General features: G+C 54.0%; 1 protein-coding gene across 6 annotated transcripts in view; it reads left to right on the forward strand.

The window, feature by feature from the left end:
- IGFN1 (immunoglobulin like and fibronectin type III domain containing 1) overlaps positions 1–16,071 on the forward strand; it is a 35,912-nt gene extending 19,841 nt beyond the window's left edge. For 4 of the 6 annotated variants that reach the window (XM_032288688.1, XM_032288689.1, XM_032288691.1 and 1 more), the window contains 12 exons: positions 511–635; positions 1,334–1,475; positions 1,839–2,138; positions 2,683–2,982; positions 3,510–3,683; positions 5,045–5,173; positions 8,284–8,586; positions 9,530–9,618; positions 11,767–11,962; positions 12,660–12,959; positions 14,043–14,369; positions 15,539–16,071. In XM_032288688.1, the coding sequence (XP_032144579.1) occupies positions 511–635; positions 1,334–1,475; positions 1,839–2,138; positions 2,683–2,982; positions 3,510–3,683; positions 5,045–5,173; positions 8,284–8,586; positions 9,530–9,618; positions 11,767–11,962; positions 12,660–12,959; positions 14,043–14,369; positions 15,539–15,552 (2,399 nt within the window). In that variant the 3' untranslated portion in view covers positions 15,553–16,071. Of the gene's footprint in view, positions 1–510; positions 636–1,333; positions 1,476–1,838; positions 2,139–2,682; positions 2,983–3,509; positions 3,684–5,044; positions 5,174–6,106; positions 6,263–8,283; positions 8,587–9,529; positions 9,619–11,766; positions 11,963–12,659; positions 12,960–14,042; positions 14,370–15,538 lie in introns of those variants that run through there. The other 2 variants (XM_032288692.1, XM_032288693.1) reach the window with 2 other exon arrangements.
- Positions 16,072–16,405: the final 334 nt, after the last annotated feature.

The following is a 16,405-nucleotide window of genomic DNA, read 5'->3' on the forward strand; positions in this document are numbered from 1 at the left end:
CTAGAGACAGGGGGGAGCTCCCTGACCACTAGGATGCTTGGGTCTGTCCCAATTCTGCCTCCGGCCCCAGGAGTCTGTTCCACTCTCAGGAACATTTTGCAAATTTAGGAAACAACCTTTTCCTCTTTGTGCAGATGGGATCCAGCCTGTGAGAGGCTCAGAGGTCTCCTAGGTTTCTACTCATGATACCTGATGTCCACAGCACCAGGGTTATGGACCCAACTCTCTGTGGGTTACCAGACTTCTCCCCTCTGTGACCTGGTGGACAGTGGGGGGGCTTCATATACCTTACTCCCCAGGTGTCCTGGACCAGCCTAGGTCCTGCTGAGAAAAGCAGCAATGCTTGGTCTCCTGTCTGGGAAGACCAAGGCATTGGCACCAAGGCAGCATAGGAACCACCCTGCTGACACCAGCTGAGCCCATTGGCAGGACCACGGTGGCCCTGCAGGGCAGAGTGCAGGCCATGGCCTGGGAGGCTCGGCCCTGAGGACTCCCTCTGTGTCCCTCCAGGCCCCATGAGCCACTTCTCCCAGGGCCTGGCTGACATGGAGGTGCAGCAGGGAGAGGCTACCACACTCTCCTGTACCCTCACCAGCGACCTGGGACCCGGCACCTGGTTTAAGGATGGAGTCAAGGTACTGCCTCCCTCACACCTTCTCTTTACAAGCTGGAGGGACAGAGGTAAAGCAGGGAAGAGGAGGCGGGTAGAGGCTTTGAAAGAAAGATTCTTTTCCTTCGTTTTACTAATGTATCCACCCTGAGAGACATTTCAATAGCTACTAACTTGGTGTGTTTAAAATAAAATTGGATTTTTAAATGATGTGTATCCTATGCCCCTCAGCGCACCCCTTGTTCTTCCACCATGCCAAATGCCTCTTCTATGCCTGCAGAGTCCTATCCATCCTTCAAGGCCTCATGCAAATGCCACCTTCTCATCCCAACCAGAGGGGAGCCCTCATCTCCCTGTACAACCCCTCTGTCCTGCATTACAGCTGACACCCCAAGAGAGACATTGCAGCGACTCAGGGCAGGGGCCTCGGTATCAGCTAGGTCTGGCTTCAGATCCCAGCTCTGCCACTACCAGTTATGGGACCTCAAGCAAGCAGCCAACATTCTGGCTCCCTCATCTATGAAGTGGGGCTAACAATAGTACTTCTTCGTCAGGTTGTGATGACAATTAGATGAGGTGCTGAGCACAGAGGGCGTTGGCATGCGGTAAACATTCCATTCACACAGCTGTTGTCAGGATCCCAGCATGAGTAAAGGGCTCTGCTCAGCTGGCGGAGCTGCAGTGGGGGTGGGGTGACCTTCTCCTGCTCTGGCCTGTCTCCAGCTCACCACCCAGGATGGAGTCATCTTTGAGGAAGACGGTCTTGTGCGCCGACTCTTCATCGCACATGCACAGGGGACCCAAGCCGGGAGGTACACCTTTGTAGCCGGCGACCAGCAGAGCGAGGCCACCCTGACTGTCCAGGGTAAGGCCCAGCCCTGCCCTGCCCTGCCCCACAGTCTTTGTACCAGGTGCTGTGCCTTGCTTTAAAACACCTGAACACGTGGCTAGTCTGCAGCAAGTATCTAATCTCATCCCCAGAGAAGATGACGGGAAAAGCCGATTCATACCCTGCCTGTTCCAGCATCTGAGCTCTTTCCTTGCCAGGAAGGCCTCGGTGAGGTCTAAGCCTGGTCTCTCCTGCTGCAGATGAAGCCTGTTCCCTTGTTAGTCCTCATGTGGCAGGGTACAGGGTTCCTTACTCTTAGTCCAAACTTCCTTCTCTGGGTCCTCCTTTCTGCATTCCCCAGGGCCCTGGTCTTCTTTGACTCTCTTGTTTTATTTCTAGATGCCCCCACTATTGCTCCAGATGTGACAGAGAAACTGAGAGAGCCACTGGTGGTCAAGGCTGGGAAGCTGGTGACAGTGAAGATCCCCTTCCAGAGCCACCTCCCCATTCAGGCTGCCTGGAGGAAGGACGGGGCCGAGGTGGTGGGCAGTGGTGAGAGGGAGGCCCAGGTGGACCTGGGGGATGGCTACTCACGGCTGTGCCTCCCCAGCGCAGGCAGGAAGGACTGTGGCCAGTACAGTGTGACGCTGAGGAGCAAGGGAGGCTCCGTGCAGGCTGAGTTCACCCTGCAAGTCATAGGTACCAGCCCCGTCTTTCCCCAGCCAAGACCTGAGTCCCCTCCCCATCAGCAAGCACAGGCCTGGGGTGTGATCTCTGCTGGCTCCGATCCTCACCTGCATCCAGACCTACCCCTAACTCTGCTCACACTGCTTAGGAAAAAGCAGTTGAGATCAACAACGTGCTGGGCTCCTGCTAGGGGCTGGAGCCTGTTGTGCCTCTCTGAGCCCAATACATGGGCCCTCAGGAAGTTGCTGGGTGGGATGATGGTCCCCAGCCCTGAGTGGCACCAGCAGGGTAGGACTGCTGTGAGCCAAGCAGCTGCCCATACCAGCCACTGGATGGTGGGCCTGGCACATTCCATGGCACACCCCTGGGTGCACGTGTGTGTTCCAGTGGAGACGAATGTCAAGCATGTGTGGCCCTCCGGGTAATGCCCAAGCCTCTCTGGACAGTCTGCCCCATTGCTGGCTTATCCACTGATGGCGTGGGGAGGGAACCAGCGCTGCTCCCCTCCAGCTTCTCTGACCCTCCCCTCTTCCTGCTCCTCTCTGTGGGTCCCCAGATAAGCCTGATCTCCCACAAGGCCCCCTGGAGGTTCAGGATTGCCACAAGGCTGGTGTCTGCCTTCGCTGGCGGCCCCCAAAGGATGATGGGGGCCGGCCTGTAGAGCGTTACGTGGTGGAGAGACAGCAGGCTGGCAGGAGCACTTGGCTGCAGGTGGGCCAGGCCCCCGCTGACAGCACCACCTTCACGGATGCCCACGTGGAGCCGGGCAGGAAGTACACCTTCCGAGTGCGGGCTGTGACCTCGGAGGGCGCTGGCGAGGCCCTGGAGTCCAAGGAGACATTGGTGGCTCCTGAGGGTGAGAGAAAAGGCTGGGGCTGGGGTTGGGGGACACTCCTGGGCTCCCCGCGATGCTGAGGTGGGCAGACTGCCCCAGAGGCTTAGTGACACCAGCCTGTGATGGGGCTCCAGAGGCCCTTCTGGAGCACTCTAGAGACTCCTTCCCTCAGCTGCATTTGGGATCTGGCACTCAGATCAGGAAGTGTTTTACAGTCTCTGGGAGTGAGGGTATGGGCCAGCAAAGCCCACTGTCTCTGGCCCAGGGAGAGAGGAGCATCCGCCTCCAACATCCTATCAGGGGACTGGAGGCTGAGGGGCCTCAGAGCCGGCTCCAGGCTCCGAGGCTACAGTGCCTTCTCTGTCCCTTCAGTCCTTCCTCTGAACAGCCAGAACACTGACCCAGGGCAGGCTGGCTCAGCCCCCACACTCCCCAGGACAGGGTGGAGTGTGGCCTGCCCCAGGTGCCCGTGCCTCCTACCCCAGGGGCTCCCCAGCAGCCGGCACCTTTCCCAGCCTCTGGCTGACGGGACCCCTTCCTGCCCCCAGCTCTCCCCAAGGCTCCTTCCGCACCAGCCATCCTGTCGGCCTCCAGCCAGGGCATTACACTAACATGGACGGCACCTCGGGGCCCTGGCAGCGCCCACATCCTGGGCTACCTGATCGAGAGGCGTAAGAAGGGCAGCAATACCTGGACAGCAGTGAACGACCAGCCTGTGCCTGGTGAGCATGGTCCTGGCTTCCAGAGCTTCCTTAGACCCCTCCTGGCTCCAGGATCCCAGGGAGTTGTCAGTTCCTATTGGTTTAATACAGTGGTTCTCATCTAGGGTAGTTTGGCAATGTCTGGAGACACTTTTCATTGTCACAACTGGGTGGAGAGTAGACGTCACTGGCCTCTAGTGCGAAGAGGTCGGGGATGCTGTTAAACACCCTACAGCGCCCAGGACAGAGCCCACGCCCGCCTCTCAAAACACCCAAAGAAGTATCTGGCAAAAAAAAAAAAAAAAAAATTGTCTATTGTGCTGAGGTCAAGAAGTCCTGATTCAGAAATCCTGGCTGGGAGTCAGAGATGAAGCTGTTAGCCCTGGCCCCTCTACTTCTGGCCTTGACCTTGGACAGTTCACTTCCTCTCTAGATTTTTTTTTTGAGACAGAGTCTCACTGTGTCACCCAGGCTGGAGTGCAGTGGTGTGATCTTGGCTCACTGCAGCCTCCACCTCCTGGGTTCAATTGATTCTCCTGCCTCAGCCTCCCGAGTAGCTGGGACTACAGGCCCGTGCCACCACACCCAGCTAATTTTTGTTCTTTGAGTAGAGATGAGGTTTCACCATGTTGGCCAGGCTGGTCTTGAACTCCTGACCTAAAGTGATCTACCCGTCTTGGCCTCCCAAAGTGTTGGGATTGTAGGCGTGAGCCACCATGCTGGGCCTAGATCTTAATTTCCACATCCATAAACTGGAGAGAAGGCCCCCTCTCCCCTCCCCACTAAGTAGTTTCCTGAGAAACAAACTGCATTCTGAGATCAGAAAGAACTTGGAAAAGCCAAAGGGCTGGGCAGATGCTGAGGGGTCTTCTGACAACCCTTGGCGAAATTTCTTTGCCCTGCATGCGTGCTGGGGAAGTCCAGGTTTGAGGAGGAAAGAATGGGCTCAGAACAGCTTCCCAGGAGACCTGGGTTCAGGTCATGGCTCTGCTACTTAGAAGCTAAGGCCTGTCAGGACTTCAGTTTCCTTATCTCTGGAGAGAGATGAACTAAAGGCATCCTTCCAATTTCACTATTTAGTGATTCTGCTTTATTTAAATATGACAGCAACTCTATAAGGCAGAGACAACCAGGGACATTAAGGCACTTGCCCAAGAACGCCCAGCAAGTCAGTGGTGGAACCAGATAGGGCTCCGGGGCCCCTGACGCTATGAGCAGTGCCCTTTCCACCTTGGAGAGAACTGAGTCGCAGCGGGTAGCGGGATGCAGGGAGGGATGTGTTAGAACCCAGGCTTGGTCTCCTTCAGAACTCGGAGGCACCCAAGCTTTCTCCCATGTCCAGCCCCATCAGGGTGGGACTCACATGGGTGGGCTGTTCACAGAGAGGAAGTGGACGGTGGTGGACGTGCGGCAGGGCTGTCAGTACGAGTTCCGGGTCACAGCTGTGGCTCCCTCCGGCCCCGGAGAGCCTGGGCCCCCATCAGATGCCGTCTTTGCTCGGGACCCCATGAGTAAGTAGAGCACCAACCCAGGATGCGGGTGGGGGTGAGCACGGGATAGCCCCAAAGCCAGGTGGGACACGACAGTAGGTCATAGGTCAGGGGCAGTCCTGAAGGAGATGGGCAGGAGGGCTGGGTATAAAAATCAAAAGGCTTCTCGGGTGAGGCATGTCTTAGGGGCCCTACATCAAGATCAAATAGGCCCAGGAGCCAGGCAGTGGGATGAGAAGATTCCTTCCCTGCCAGGTGTAATGGTTCACACCAGTAATCCTAGCTGGTTGGGAGGCAGAGGCAGGAGGATTGCTTGAGCCCGGGAGTTTGAGGCTGCAGTGAACTATGATTGCACCACTGCACTCCAGTCTGCACGACAGAGGAACAATCTTTCTCAAAAAAAAAGAAAAGAAAAAAAAGGAGAATCCTTTTCAAGATTGCTTCACTCACTCTTTGGCCTCTACACAGGCCAGCCCCCAAGCTGGCCCACATGCCCCAGTCCAATAAGCATCCACTCACCCCAGTGTGCCCCTCACGCAGGGAAGGGGGCAGGTAACAGGGGAAACTCAGCATCAATTCTCTAGCCAATGAATATTTGCCCATCACCTACTAAATGGCCAGCATTGTGCCAGGAAGTAGGGGAATCAATCCTGATCTCTGCCCTTGAGAAACATAGAGTCTGAGATAACATTTCGTTTCTGAGACCTGTGGTCTCAGGAACATCGAGTGTATCAAGAGATGCCAACAGACACTCTGAGAATGACAGGAACAGCAAAAATGTCTGTGATCAAAGATGTGTATGATGTAAGCCTATGTATTTACAAGTCCTGCCAGGGGAAAAAGCTGTCTAACCTTGATCCAAATCTAGCTTTTTCACAAAATACCTATGAAAAGCGTCACTCCAGGGCACACGGCTTAGAAAATGCTGTTCTGTATTTCTCCTCCCCTAATGAGCTTGCCTGCGTCGAGTCCTCTGGGGAGCAGCACATTTCCGGCACTTGCTGGATGGGGCAGGTGGTAACACCTGGAGAGCACTCTGTGCCCCACAGGGCCTAGCCCATTGCAGGTGTTCAGGCTGTTTGAATGAACCCAACAAGACCGGAACATCCTGTAAGTGTCATTGTTCAAGTGGTATCTGAGTTTCAGTCCTAGGAAGGGCAGGGTGTGGAATGGAGGGATGGGGGAAGAAAGCCAGCCCATGCAACTTACTCCTTGCAAATGGACCAAGCCTGGCATATCTTTTCTTTTCCCTCCCTCCCTTCCTCCCTCCCTCCCTCCTTCTCTCTCTCTTTCCTATCCTTCTTTCTCCCTTCCTTCCTTTCTGTCTTTCTCCTTTCTTCCTTCTTTTCTTCCTTTCCTTTCCTCTCCCTTTCATTTCTTCTTTCTTTCTTTTCTCTTTCTTTCTTTCCGTTTCTTTCTTTCTTTCTCTCTCTGTTTCTTTTTCTTTCTTTCTTTCTTTCTTTCTTTCTTTCTTTCTTTCTTTCTTTCTTTCTTTCTTTCTTTCTTTCTTTCTTTCTCTCCCTCCTTCTTTCCTTTTTGCCTTTCATTCCTTTCTCTTCTTTCTTTCCTTTCATTCCTTTCTTTTCTTTTCTTTCTTGGCAGGGTCTCACTCTTTCACCCAGGCTGGAGTGCAGTGATGCAATCTTGGTTCACTCCAGCCTCCAACACCTGGGCTCAAGCAATCCTCCTGCCTCAGCCTCCTGAGCAGCTGGGACTATAAGCTTATGTCACCATGACCTGCTAAGTTGTTTTTGTAGAGACAGGGTCTCACTATATTGCCTAGGCTGGTCTTGAACTCCTGCTTTCAAGCTATCCTCCTGCCTCAGCCTCCTAAAGTGCTGGGATTACAGGCATGAGCCACAGGCCTGCAGCCTGTTAACCTCTCTGATCAGTGGTGGGGAGCGAAGACAATACATAGGATAAGCAGTGTCTCACATATGCCACAGCAGTCACTCCATTTTCTGGATTCTTGCTGCTGAGATCACTTGTCCACGATCCAGCAACATCACCTTATTAGAACTTATGAGAAATGCTGAATCGCAGGCGTCACCCCAGACCTACTGAATCAGGGTCTGTATTTTGACCAAAACACCCAGGTAACTTCTATACTAATTAAAGTTTGAGAAGTACTGCCCTAGCCCAATGGTTTTCAAACTTCACTGCATATTTAGAAACACCTGGAAAGCTCTTAAAAATGTGGATGCCTAGACTGCACCCCAGAGTAATTACGTCAGAATCTCTGGGGTGGCATCTGGGTGCCAGTATGTTTAAGCTCGTCAGGTGATTCCAACGTGCAGCCAGGCTTGAGGGCCGGAACCCTAGACTGCTGGGCAATTTCCATGCGCTTTCACACTCATTGTGCTTTTTGCTTGTTCTAAAACCTCTCTGGGTGGGTGGAGCTCTTATCATTGTGCTCACGCAGCAAGTGGAGAACAGGAAGCCTGCACTGGCATACCCAAAAGGCACAGTCTTGACTCTGAGAGCTTAGAGTCCAGAATCCAAACACATAGAAGTCTAGTCTTGCGGGATAATAGAACCCAAGAGGTCATCTACTAAAATATCGGTTTTCAGGAATTACAGAAGGATATTTAGGACAAGGCATTCGGCAGGTTGGTGAGGGAATGAGGGGAGTGGGTCGAGGAAGACTTCCTGGGGGAGGTGGCCTGGGATCTGTGTGCATAGCAAAGTACTGGTTAGAGTAAGAATTTGGATCAAGGCTCACACCTGTAATCCCAGCACTTTGAGTGGCCGAGGCAGGTAGATCACAAGGTCAGGGTTTCAAGACCAGCCTAGTGAAACCCCATCTCTACTAAAAATACAAAAATTAGCCGGGCGAGGTGGTGTTCACCTGCAATCCAAGCTACTCAGGAGGCTGAGGTGGGAGAATCACTTGAATCCAGAAGGCGGAGATTGCAGCGAGCTGAGATCAGGCCACTGCACTCCAGCCTGGTAGGCAGAGAGAGACTCCATCTTAAAAAAAAAAAAAAGAATTTGGATCAAGGAAGACTCTAAAAGCAGAATTGCTAAGTGAAAAAAATTCCCAGCCTCCCACAAGAAAAGCTAATCAATATCCATGCTGAGTGGCCTCCCTCAGGAGATGCCATTCCTGACGCTCCCTTTCGGCCCCGCAGGACCTCCTGGGCCAGTACGGAATCTCCAAGTCACAGACACATCAAACACCAGCATCACCCTGAGCTGGGCCGGGCCGGACACCCAGGATGGGGATGAAGCCCAGGGATACGTGGTGGAGCTGTGCGGCTCAGACAGCCTCCAATGGCTCCCGTGCCATGCAGGCACCGTGCCAGCCACCACCTACACAGCCAAGGGGCTTCGGCCCAGAGAGGGCTACTTCGTGCGGGTGACAGCAGTTAACGAAGGAGGCCAGAGCCAGCCCACTGCCCTGGACACACTGGTGCAAGCCATGCCCATTACTGGTGAGTGCTGCCTCCTCCTCCGACCCCTGAGCCCTGCAGGCCCCTCCTGAGAGGGGGACCGCCGTTCACTTGCTGAGCCAGGATCCCCACCCTCAGTTTCAGCAAGCAACATTTATTGAGCACCTACTATGTGCTGGGCACTGAGCTAGGCAGTTCCTTCTTAGAAATGTTTTCTCATTTCAACTCTGCTACAAGGTTAATGTTTTTATTCCTAAGTTACAGAAAAGAAAACTGAGGTTCAAGGTACTTTGCCCAAATTGTCACCCATGGTATGTGGTAGAGCCAGGATTTAAACATGGAGACTCCAAAGTTGATGTTGTCCGGGAGAGAGGGCTGCTGCTTCCTGGGCATGGCCTTAGAAGGCCTACGTGCGGCTCGGCTCCCGCGGTTCACGTTCAGAGTGGGACATGCCCAGCTCCCCGTTATTATTGAAAAGAGGATTGTCTTTGCCTCCACCTACAAGCCCCTGAGCTGCCTCTGACCCAAGCTGACACTGACCCTAGCCGTCACTGTGACAGTAGGGAGACGCATACACAGCACACAGAGTCCAGACTCCCAGAAGTCTGTCCTGGCTCCCTCCCGAACAGGGTGTGACCTCAGGAAGTCACTGCCTGTCTTAGATTGGTGATTATCTCATCTGCAAAACATAAGCGTCCCGTCACAAATCAGCATCTTCCTCTGTTCCAGCCTAGCCCACCCCTCTCCCTGCAGCGTCCCTTTCTCAGCTCCTGTCCCTCCCCTGCGAGCATCTCCCCACCAGCCCCTGGGGTCCCCCTGAAGAGTCTGCCACCAGCTGCACTCCAGTCCCTCAGAGACCCCAGTGTGTTGGGATCCCAGCATCAATCCAGCTGGCCCAGTCGTCCCCTCCAGCCCTGCCTTGCTGGGGACCAGGAGTCCCACTGCGAGGGAGGAGGGAGGTAACCAGTCCTCTTGTGTGTTTCAGTCTGTCCCAAGTTCCTCATGGACTCCAGTACCAAGGACTTGCTGACTGTCAAGGTTGGGGACACTGTCCGTGTGCCTCTCTCCTTTGAAGTGAGTGTACCTACAGGGGTGTGGGGAGGGAAGCCCAGAGAGGCCAAGGGGCCAGACTCAGCCCTGTGGCTCTTTTCTTCCCTGTTCCTTTTTGGCCCCTAGTCAGTTCCCCGGGCTTGTGGAAATCAGGCGAGACCTGATGAAGGAAGGATTCAGGTCCTCCTCGAAGGTACCGCCCTCACTTGGCCACTAGGTGGCCATTCTGCTCCAGGCCTGCAAATCCCTCTAGCGGTGGCTCCTGGTACTGCACCTCCAAACTAGGGCTCTTCCTGTTCTCCACCTCTCCTAGTGTGGGAATTCAGGGAGCCTGCCGTGCAAATAATCCGCTTTGACTTCACAATGTATTTTTGTGCAAGCATACGACCTGCATTTAACTCAGAGTGACCTCAACCAACACCAACACCACCTGACTTTATAACAGTAGGGTGGTGGCTAGAAGTACAAACTGCCTATGTTCAAATTCCATCATCACTCACAGCTGTTTGACTTTGGACAAATATATATATAAGTTTTTTGTTTTTTGGTTTTTTTTTTTGAGATGGCGTCTCGCTCTGTCTCCCAGTCTGGAGTGCAGTGTGCGATCTTGGCTCACCGCCACCCCCACCTCCTGGGTTCAAGCAATTCTCCTGCCTCAGCCTCCCAAGTAGCTGGGATTACAGGCAGGTGCCACCACACCCGGCTCATTTTTGTATTTTTAGTAGAGACGGGGTCTCACCATGGTGGCTAGGCTGGTCTCAAACTCCGGACCTCAGGTGATCCACCCGCTTCAGTCTCCCAAAGTGCTGGGATTACAGGCGTGAGCCACCGCTCCCCGCCTGCACAAATATCTTAACGTCTCTGTGATTCACCTTCCTCATCTGTCAAAACGGTATAATAACAGTAACCTATCTCCAAGGGTTGTTCTGAGAGTTCAAGGAATTACTATATTGAAAGTGCATAAGTAGGGCCAGGCGTATGGCAGCTCCCAATATGTTTGAATATTGTTATTGTTCTTATTGGTTAAAATCATCAGCATCTGTGGAGGAAGCTCATAACTGCAGAGCAAGATTCAAACCATCTATCTTACTCAAAGGACTTGTTCTTAACCATAATAAGACAATGATAATGACAAGAATATTTAACACACACTGAGTGTTTACCATGTCCTAGGCCTTGCTCTCTCTGCTGTCCACCTATTATTATTATTATTATTATTGGTATTTTGAGATGGAGTTTCACTCTTGTTGTCCAGGCTGGAGTGCGATGGTGTGATCTCGGCTCACCACAATCTCTGCCTCCCAGGTTCAAGCGATTCTCCTGACTCAGTCTCCCAAGTAGCTGGGATTGCAGGCATGCACCACCACGCCCAGCTAATTTTGTATTTGAGTAGAGACAGGGTTTCTCCATGTTGGTCAGGCTGGTCTGGAATTCCCAACCTGAGCTGATCCACCCTCCTTGGCCTCCCAAAGTGCTGGGATTACGGGCGTGAGCCGCCGTGCCTGGCCTCCATGTATTAATGCCTTAAATTCTCAGAACAATCCCATGGGGTTAGTTAGTTACTATCAGCATCTTCATTTGACTCTGATGCCCAACGTGCCCTGTACTGAGGGCCCTGTAGGGAGTTGGTGGCATGGTCACCAGGCAGCTGGGGTGGCCTCCCCACCCTGCTCAGGGTCACCACAGTTCAAGGCCAGGATGCCACAATTCTCCTCCTGGACTATTGCTGGGATTCCCAAATTATCTCCGACGTTGTCTTGGGTGCCAAGGTGGTTAACGCTCCCCTCCCCACAAGTCCCTTCTCATTCCCATCCCATCCCTGCCATGTGAATCCAGAACTCATTATGCTTTCCCGCTCAGAATCTGACAAGAGCAGCTCCTGGCTTGCAGGGTAACATCAGACGTCTGTACAGGTGTGACGTGGAAGGCACGTTGGATTTTTGCTGAACCTCCCGTCCAACTTCCTTTCCTGCTCCACCAACCCGCTACCATCCCCACCTGCCAACCTCACACTTTATCACCACCCTTCTTTCCCCCCTGTGTTTTCTTGTCGACTTTCTCCCTGTAGAAGGCTCTTCTCACCGCTTCTGCCTTCGGCCTAGCTTAAATGCCATCACTTCCGTGAAACTGCCAGCTGCCCCTTCGCAACTTTTCCTTCCTCTCCTTTCTCAGGCTGTGCCCATGCCTGAGGTGACCTGGCTGAAGGATGGCTTGCCCTTGCCCAAAAGAAGTGTGACCATCACCAAGGATGGCCTCACCCAGCTTCTGATCCCTGTAGCAAGCCTTTCGGACAGCGGTCTCTACACTGTGGTGCTGAGGACCCCACAGGGGAAGGAGGTTGCCTACAGCTTCCGCATCAGGGTGGCAGGTGAGGCAGGCCTGGCTCTGGGCTGGGGATGCTGGCTCGGCCACTCACCAGGGCAAGGAGGTATCCACTGCTCTGGTCATAGGTCTCAGCCACTCTACCAGGGCTGGGTATGCAGGGATGCAAGGTGACTCCATTCTCCACCTCTCCTCCCTGCTTGGTGATAGAAAGTAGAAAAGACCCAGGAAGATTTCCTGGGGACTTCCATTGTTCTTCTGCCTCAGGAGCCTAGAGACAGTCATGTCGTGTCTCCTCTCCAGTCTGTTACCGCCCTTACTTCACTCCCAAGACCCAGGGGGCAGAATTGCCAGCAACCCTTGCGTAGGATAAAGGCTTTCCTCCCTAGCCATGGCTCCACACAGCCCCTGCCCTGGAGGTATCCAGAAACGAGCAGACAGAGTAACAGTGGGGCTCTGTAATGCAGCCTCAGGAGAGCCCTGCCTCTGTCCAAAAACGCACGCCTTGTCCTGGATCATTTTACTCAAAAACTGAAGTGAATTAAAATTACTCTTTTGGGGAAATATTCTACCCTCTAGAGATAGCTTTGGACCTCTGGCTAAGCTCACTCTGGCTCCAGTTACCTGCGTGGTGACAAGACTGCGTTCCCCAGGACGCTCAGAAGACCTGGGACCTGGAGGGGGCTGGCAGCAGCCCTGCTGGGTCCCCTCCATGTGACCTCCCTCTGCCGTCTCTCTTGAAGCATGCCCGCAGGCGCCTGGGCCCATCCACCTGCAGGAGAACGTGCTTGGGACGGTCACCGCCGAGTGGGAGCCCTCTCCAGACGAGGCCCAGGGTGTCCCTCTGCACTACGCGGTACTCACGCGCTCCTCTGCGCACAGCCTCTGGCGCGAGGTGGCCGACCGTGTCCACACAAACCGCTTCACCCTCCTGGGCGTCGTCCCCGGCCATGAGTACTACTTCAGGGTGGTGGCCAAGAATGAGCTGGGGACCAGCAAACCCTCGGAGACCAGCCAGCCCTGGTGCATCCCCCGGCAGCGCGGTAAGCAGCCCCTGGGAGCGGGGAGCGGGGAGCAGGCAGGGTGGGGGCTGCACTCGGCTTTGCAGCGGGGTGCACCCAAGTACGGCAGGCGCGCAGGATAGGCGCTGTGGCGGAGCTGGCCCGGAGCACGCCAAATCACAGCCAGCAGCCCTGAGCTGCTGCTCCTCCCACTCCTGCCTCACACACACACCTGTACTGACATCCTCTGCACCCCTGACCTCTGTGGGGAGAACGAGATGGGTGTGGGTGTTTGGGTGTCTGAGATGCCTTTGGGAGAACTTCAAAAGTAGCCTTAGAAAATAAGGTGAATAGAGGTTAATGTTTCTCTGAAAAACAAATGGTATGTGTGTGTGTGTGTGTGTGTGTGTGTTGAGACGGAGTCTCGCTCTGTCTCCCAGGCTGGCGTGAAGTGGTGTGATCTAAGTTCACTGCAACTCTGCCTCCCTGGTTCAAGTGATTCTGCTGCCTCAGCCTCCTGAGTAGCTGGGACTGCAGGTGCACGCCACCACACCCAGCTAATTTTTTAGTAGAGACAGGGTTTCACCGTGATAGCCAGGATGGTCCCAATCTCCTGACCTCATGATCTGCCTGCCTCAGCCTCCCAAAATGCTGGGATTACAGGCATGAGCCACCACGCCCATCCAACAAAATGTATTTTGCAACCAAGTAGATGTGGACCTTAAGATCAGTCACTGGAAAAGTAGGCTATAAAATCAGATGATGGTTTCATTTTCATAAAATACAAACAGATCAGGAAAGCTCTCCACCAAAACGTCAGCTGTGGTCATCTACAGGTAGTGAGTTATGGCTGGTTTTTATTCTTTCTCCTTTGATTCTCTGTGTATTCTAAGTTGTCCACAGTGCATGTGTGTTAGCATGTAGTAAAAGAAAAATCCATAAAGAATTTTAGGAAAAGGGTAGAATGTGTCAAGCCTTGGGGTCCAAATCTGCAGTCCAGATGAGGCAGGCAGCCCCAGGTAAGGCCCACATGGCAGCATCACGAGCTCTTGAGCAGACTTGGGCCTCAGCCAGGCCTCCCTCACTTTCCTACCCTCCTCCCTCTGACCCCGGTTTTCACCACAGACAGGTTCACAGTGAAGGCTCCGAGCTACCGGGAACCCGATCTGAGCCAGAAGCCCCGGTTCCTGGTGGGTCTGCGGTCCCACCTGCTGCCCCAGGGCTGTGAGTGCTGCATGAGCTGCGCGGTGCAGGGCTCGCCCCGGCCCCAAGTCACCTGGTTCAAGAACGACCGAAGCCTGGAAGGAAGCCCCGGGGTGTACAGCACCGACCTGCTCGGCGTGTGCTCCCTCACCATCCCCAGCGTGTCCCCGAAGGACAGCGGCGAGTACAAGGCTGTGGCCGAGAACACGCTGGGCCAGGCGGTCAGCACGGCCACCCTCATTGTCATAGGTAATGGTGGCTGCCCTGGCAGTGGGACAGGAAGGAGAGCCAGGAGAGCAGCCACCTGCCTGCCTTCAGAGAACCTCCGGGGGTGGGGGCTAAAAGGATTCAGCCAGGGGTCAGGAGACGGGGACTCTCTGCCTGACTCTGAACTGTCACTTATTTAACCGACCAACACTGGCCCGCCTGGGGCCTTGATTTGCCCACTTTTTAATTAATTAATTAATTAATTTACTTATTGAGATGGAGTATTGCTCTTGTTGCCCAGGCTGGAGTGCAATGGTGCCATCTCGGCTCACTGCAACCTCCACCTCTTGGGTTCAAGCAATTCTCCTGCCTCAACCTCCTGAGTACCTGGGATTACAGATGCCTGCCAGCACACCCAGCTAATTTTTTGTATTTTTAGTAGAAGCAGCATTTCACCGTGTTGGCCAGGCTGGTCTCAAACTCCTGACCTCAGGTGATCCACCCGCCTCGGCCCACCAAAGTGCTGGGATTACAGGTATGAGCCACCATGCCTGGCTGATTTGTCCACTGTTAAAATGAGGTATTTGAACTTGGTGAACAACCATTGATTGAAGGGCTGTGTACTGTCCACGTAAGCTTCCCAGTGGGGCACGTGACACATGGCAGGCTGAGAGATGAACAGCTGTCTGTTTTGCTCTTTCTTAAATATGTCCAGATATGGACACTTAGTGCCCAGAAAGCCGTGCTGATTCGCTCATTGGTAGTCTCCTTTTCGGTAGCACAAATAACATATGCAAATAAAATTTTTTCCTTCAATAGTACTTAAAACACCTTGTATTTTGAATAGCAATAGAAGGCAACCATCAATTGATCTTTGTGCGGAAACGGCTCCTCTGCACCGGAGCAGGGCATTTCTCCTCCCTGCAGTGCCTGTGCTTAGGCATTTGGGAAGCCACTCTCGAAGCACCCCAGCTTGTGTATACCATATAGTCCTGGAAAGAAGCTGCTATTGGGGGTGGTTATAGTTCCCCAAGGGGCCAGCAAAGGGCTTTACCCAAGCTCGGAGAGCACTGGTGGCTCCGGATTTGAACCCACACCCCCTGACAGCAGAGCCCGTAGCCTGAACCCCATGCTGTTTTCTTCACCGCTAAGCAGGTGTGGGGTGGGGTGGCTGCCCCACCGGACCAGTGGGAATACCCTGTGTCTTGCAGAATCCAGCTTCTAGCTCCACCTCACCCTGGGATGGTCCTGGACCCTCCGAGCTTCACTTCTGCCATCTGCCCTGGCCCAGGAAGCTAGTCCCAAAGTTTGGAGGCCATGTCCAGAGCCCCAGGAAGACGGAAGTGAGAAGACTCCTGGTGAGGTTTTGGCCAGGAGGACATGAAGTCCTTGGGGAAGAAAAACAAGGCGGGGGGGCATTCCGCCTCCTGGCTCCAAGCTGTCACTCAACAATGACAGCAGACCTCCTGGACTCTCACCATATGGGTTTCTTTTTTCTTCGCTTCAGGAGATCCAGAGGGCACCTGCCTGCAGGATGGGCCAGCTCCTTATTTTCTGGGCTGAACACCTTGGAGGGAGGGTGGGCACAGCTGGGCCTGCTGTGACCCCAAGGAAGAAAGAGGAGAGGAGGTTAGAGGACCTGGGTGAGGACTAGGGCATCGAGGGCGTGTGTGTGGGTGGGCACAGGGGTGTGGCATGTTCTCTCTGTACTTTTCGTCATTAAAACATTAGGCTAATATGAGCAGATCATTTGCAGATTTACTGGGGTGGGTGTGTTGGTGGAAAGATTCCCAAAGCAGAGCCTTTATTCCGGGCTCCGGTTGGGAGGATGCGTGGGTTCTGGATGGAGGGAAGAATGGGCTCAGAACCGGATTCTCCTGCAGCCCTGACCTGCACAGCTGTGGCAAGCGGGGGAAAGCCAAGAAGTGTTAGTGGGTGATGGAGATGCCTCTGTTCCTCCTGGCCTGCCTCCTGCACTTCTGGCTGGCAGGAATCCTGTGAGCAGCAGGGCTGGAGGTCTCCCCAGGTGTTACGTGTGGGGACCACAGGGCTGGGGTTGCCCAGGGCTGTCGTGTGTC

This window comes from Sapajus apella, unplaced genomic scaffold (assembly GCF_009761245.1).
Source record: "Sapajus apella isolate SASKATOON/1434 unplaced genomic scaffold, GSC_monkey_1.0 scaffold22, whole genome shotgun sequence".
NCBI lineage: Eukaryota > Metazoa > Chordata > Mammalia > Primates > Cebidae > Sapajus > Sapajus apella.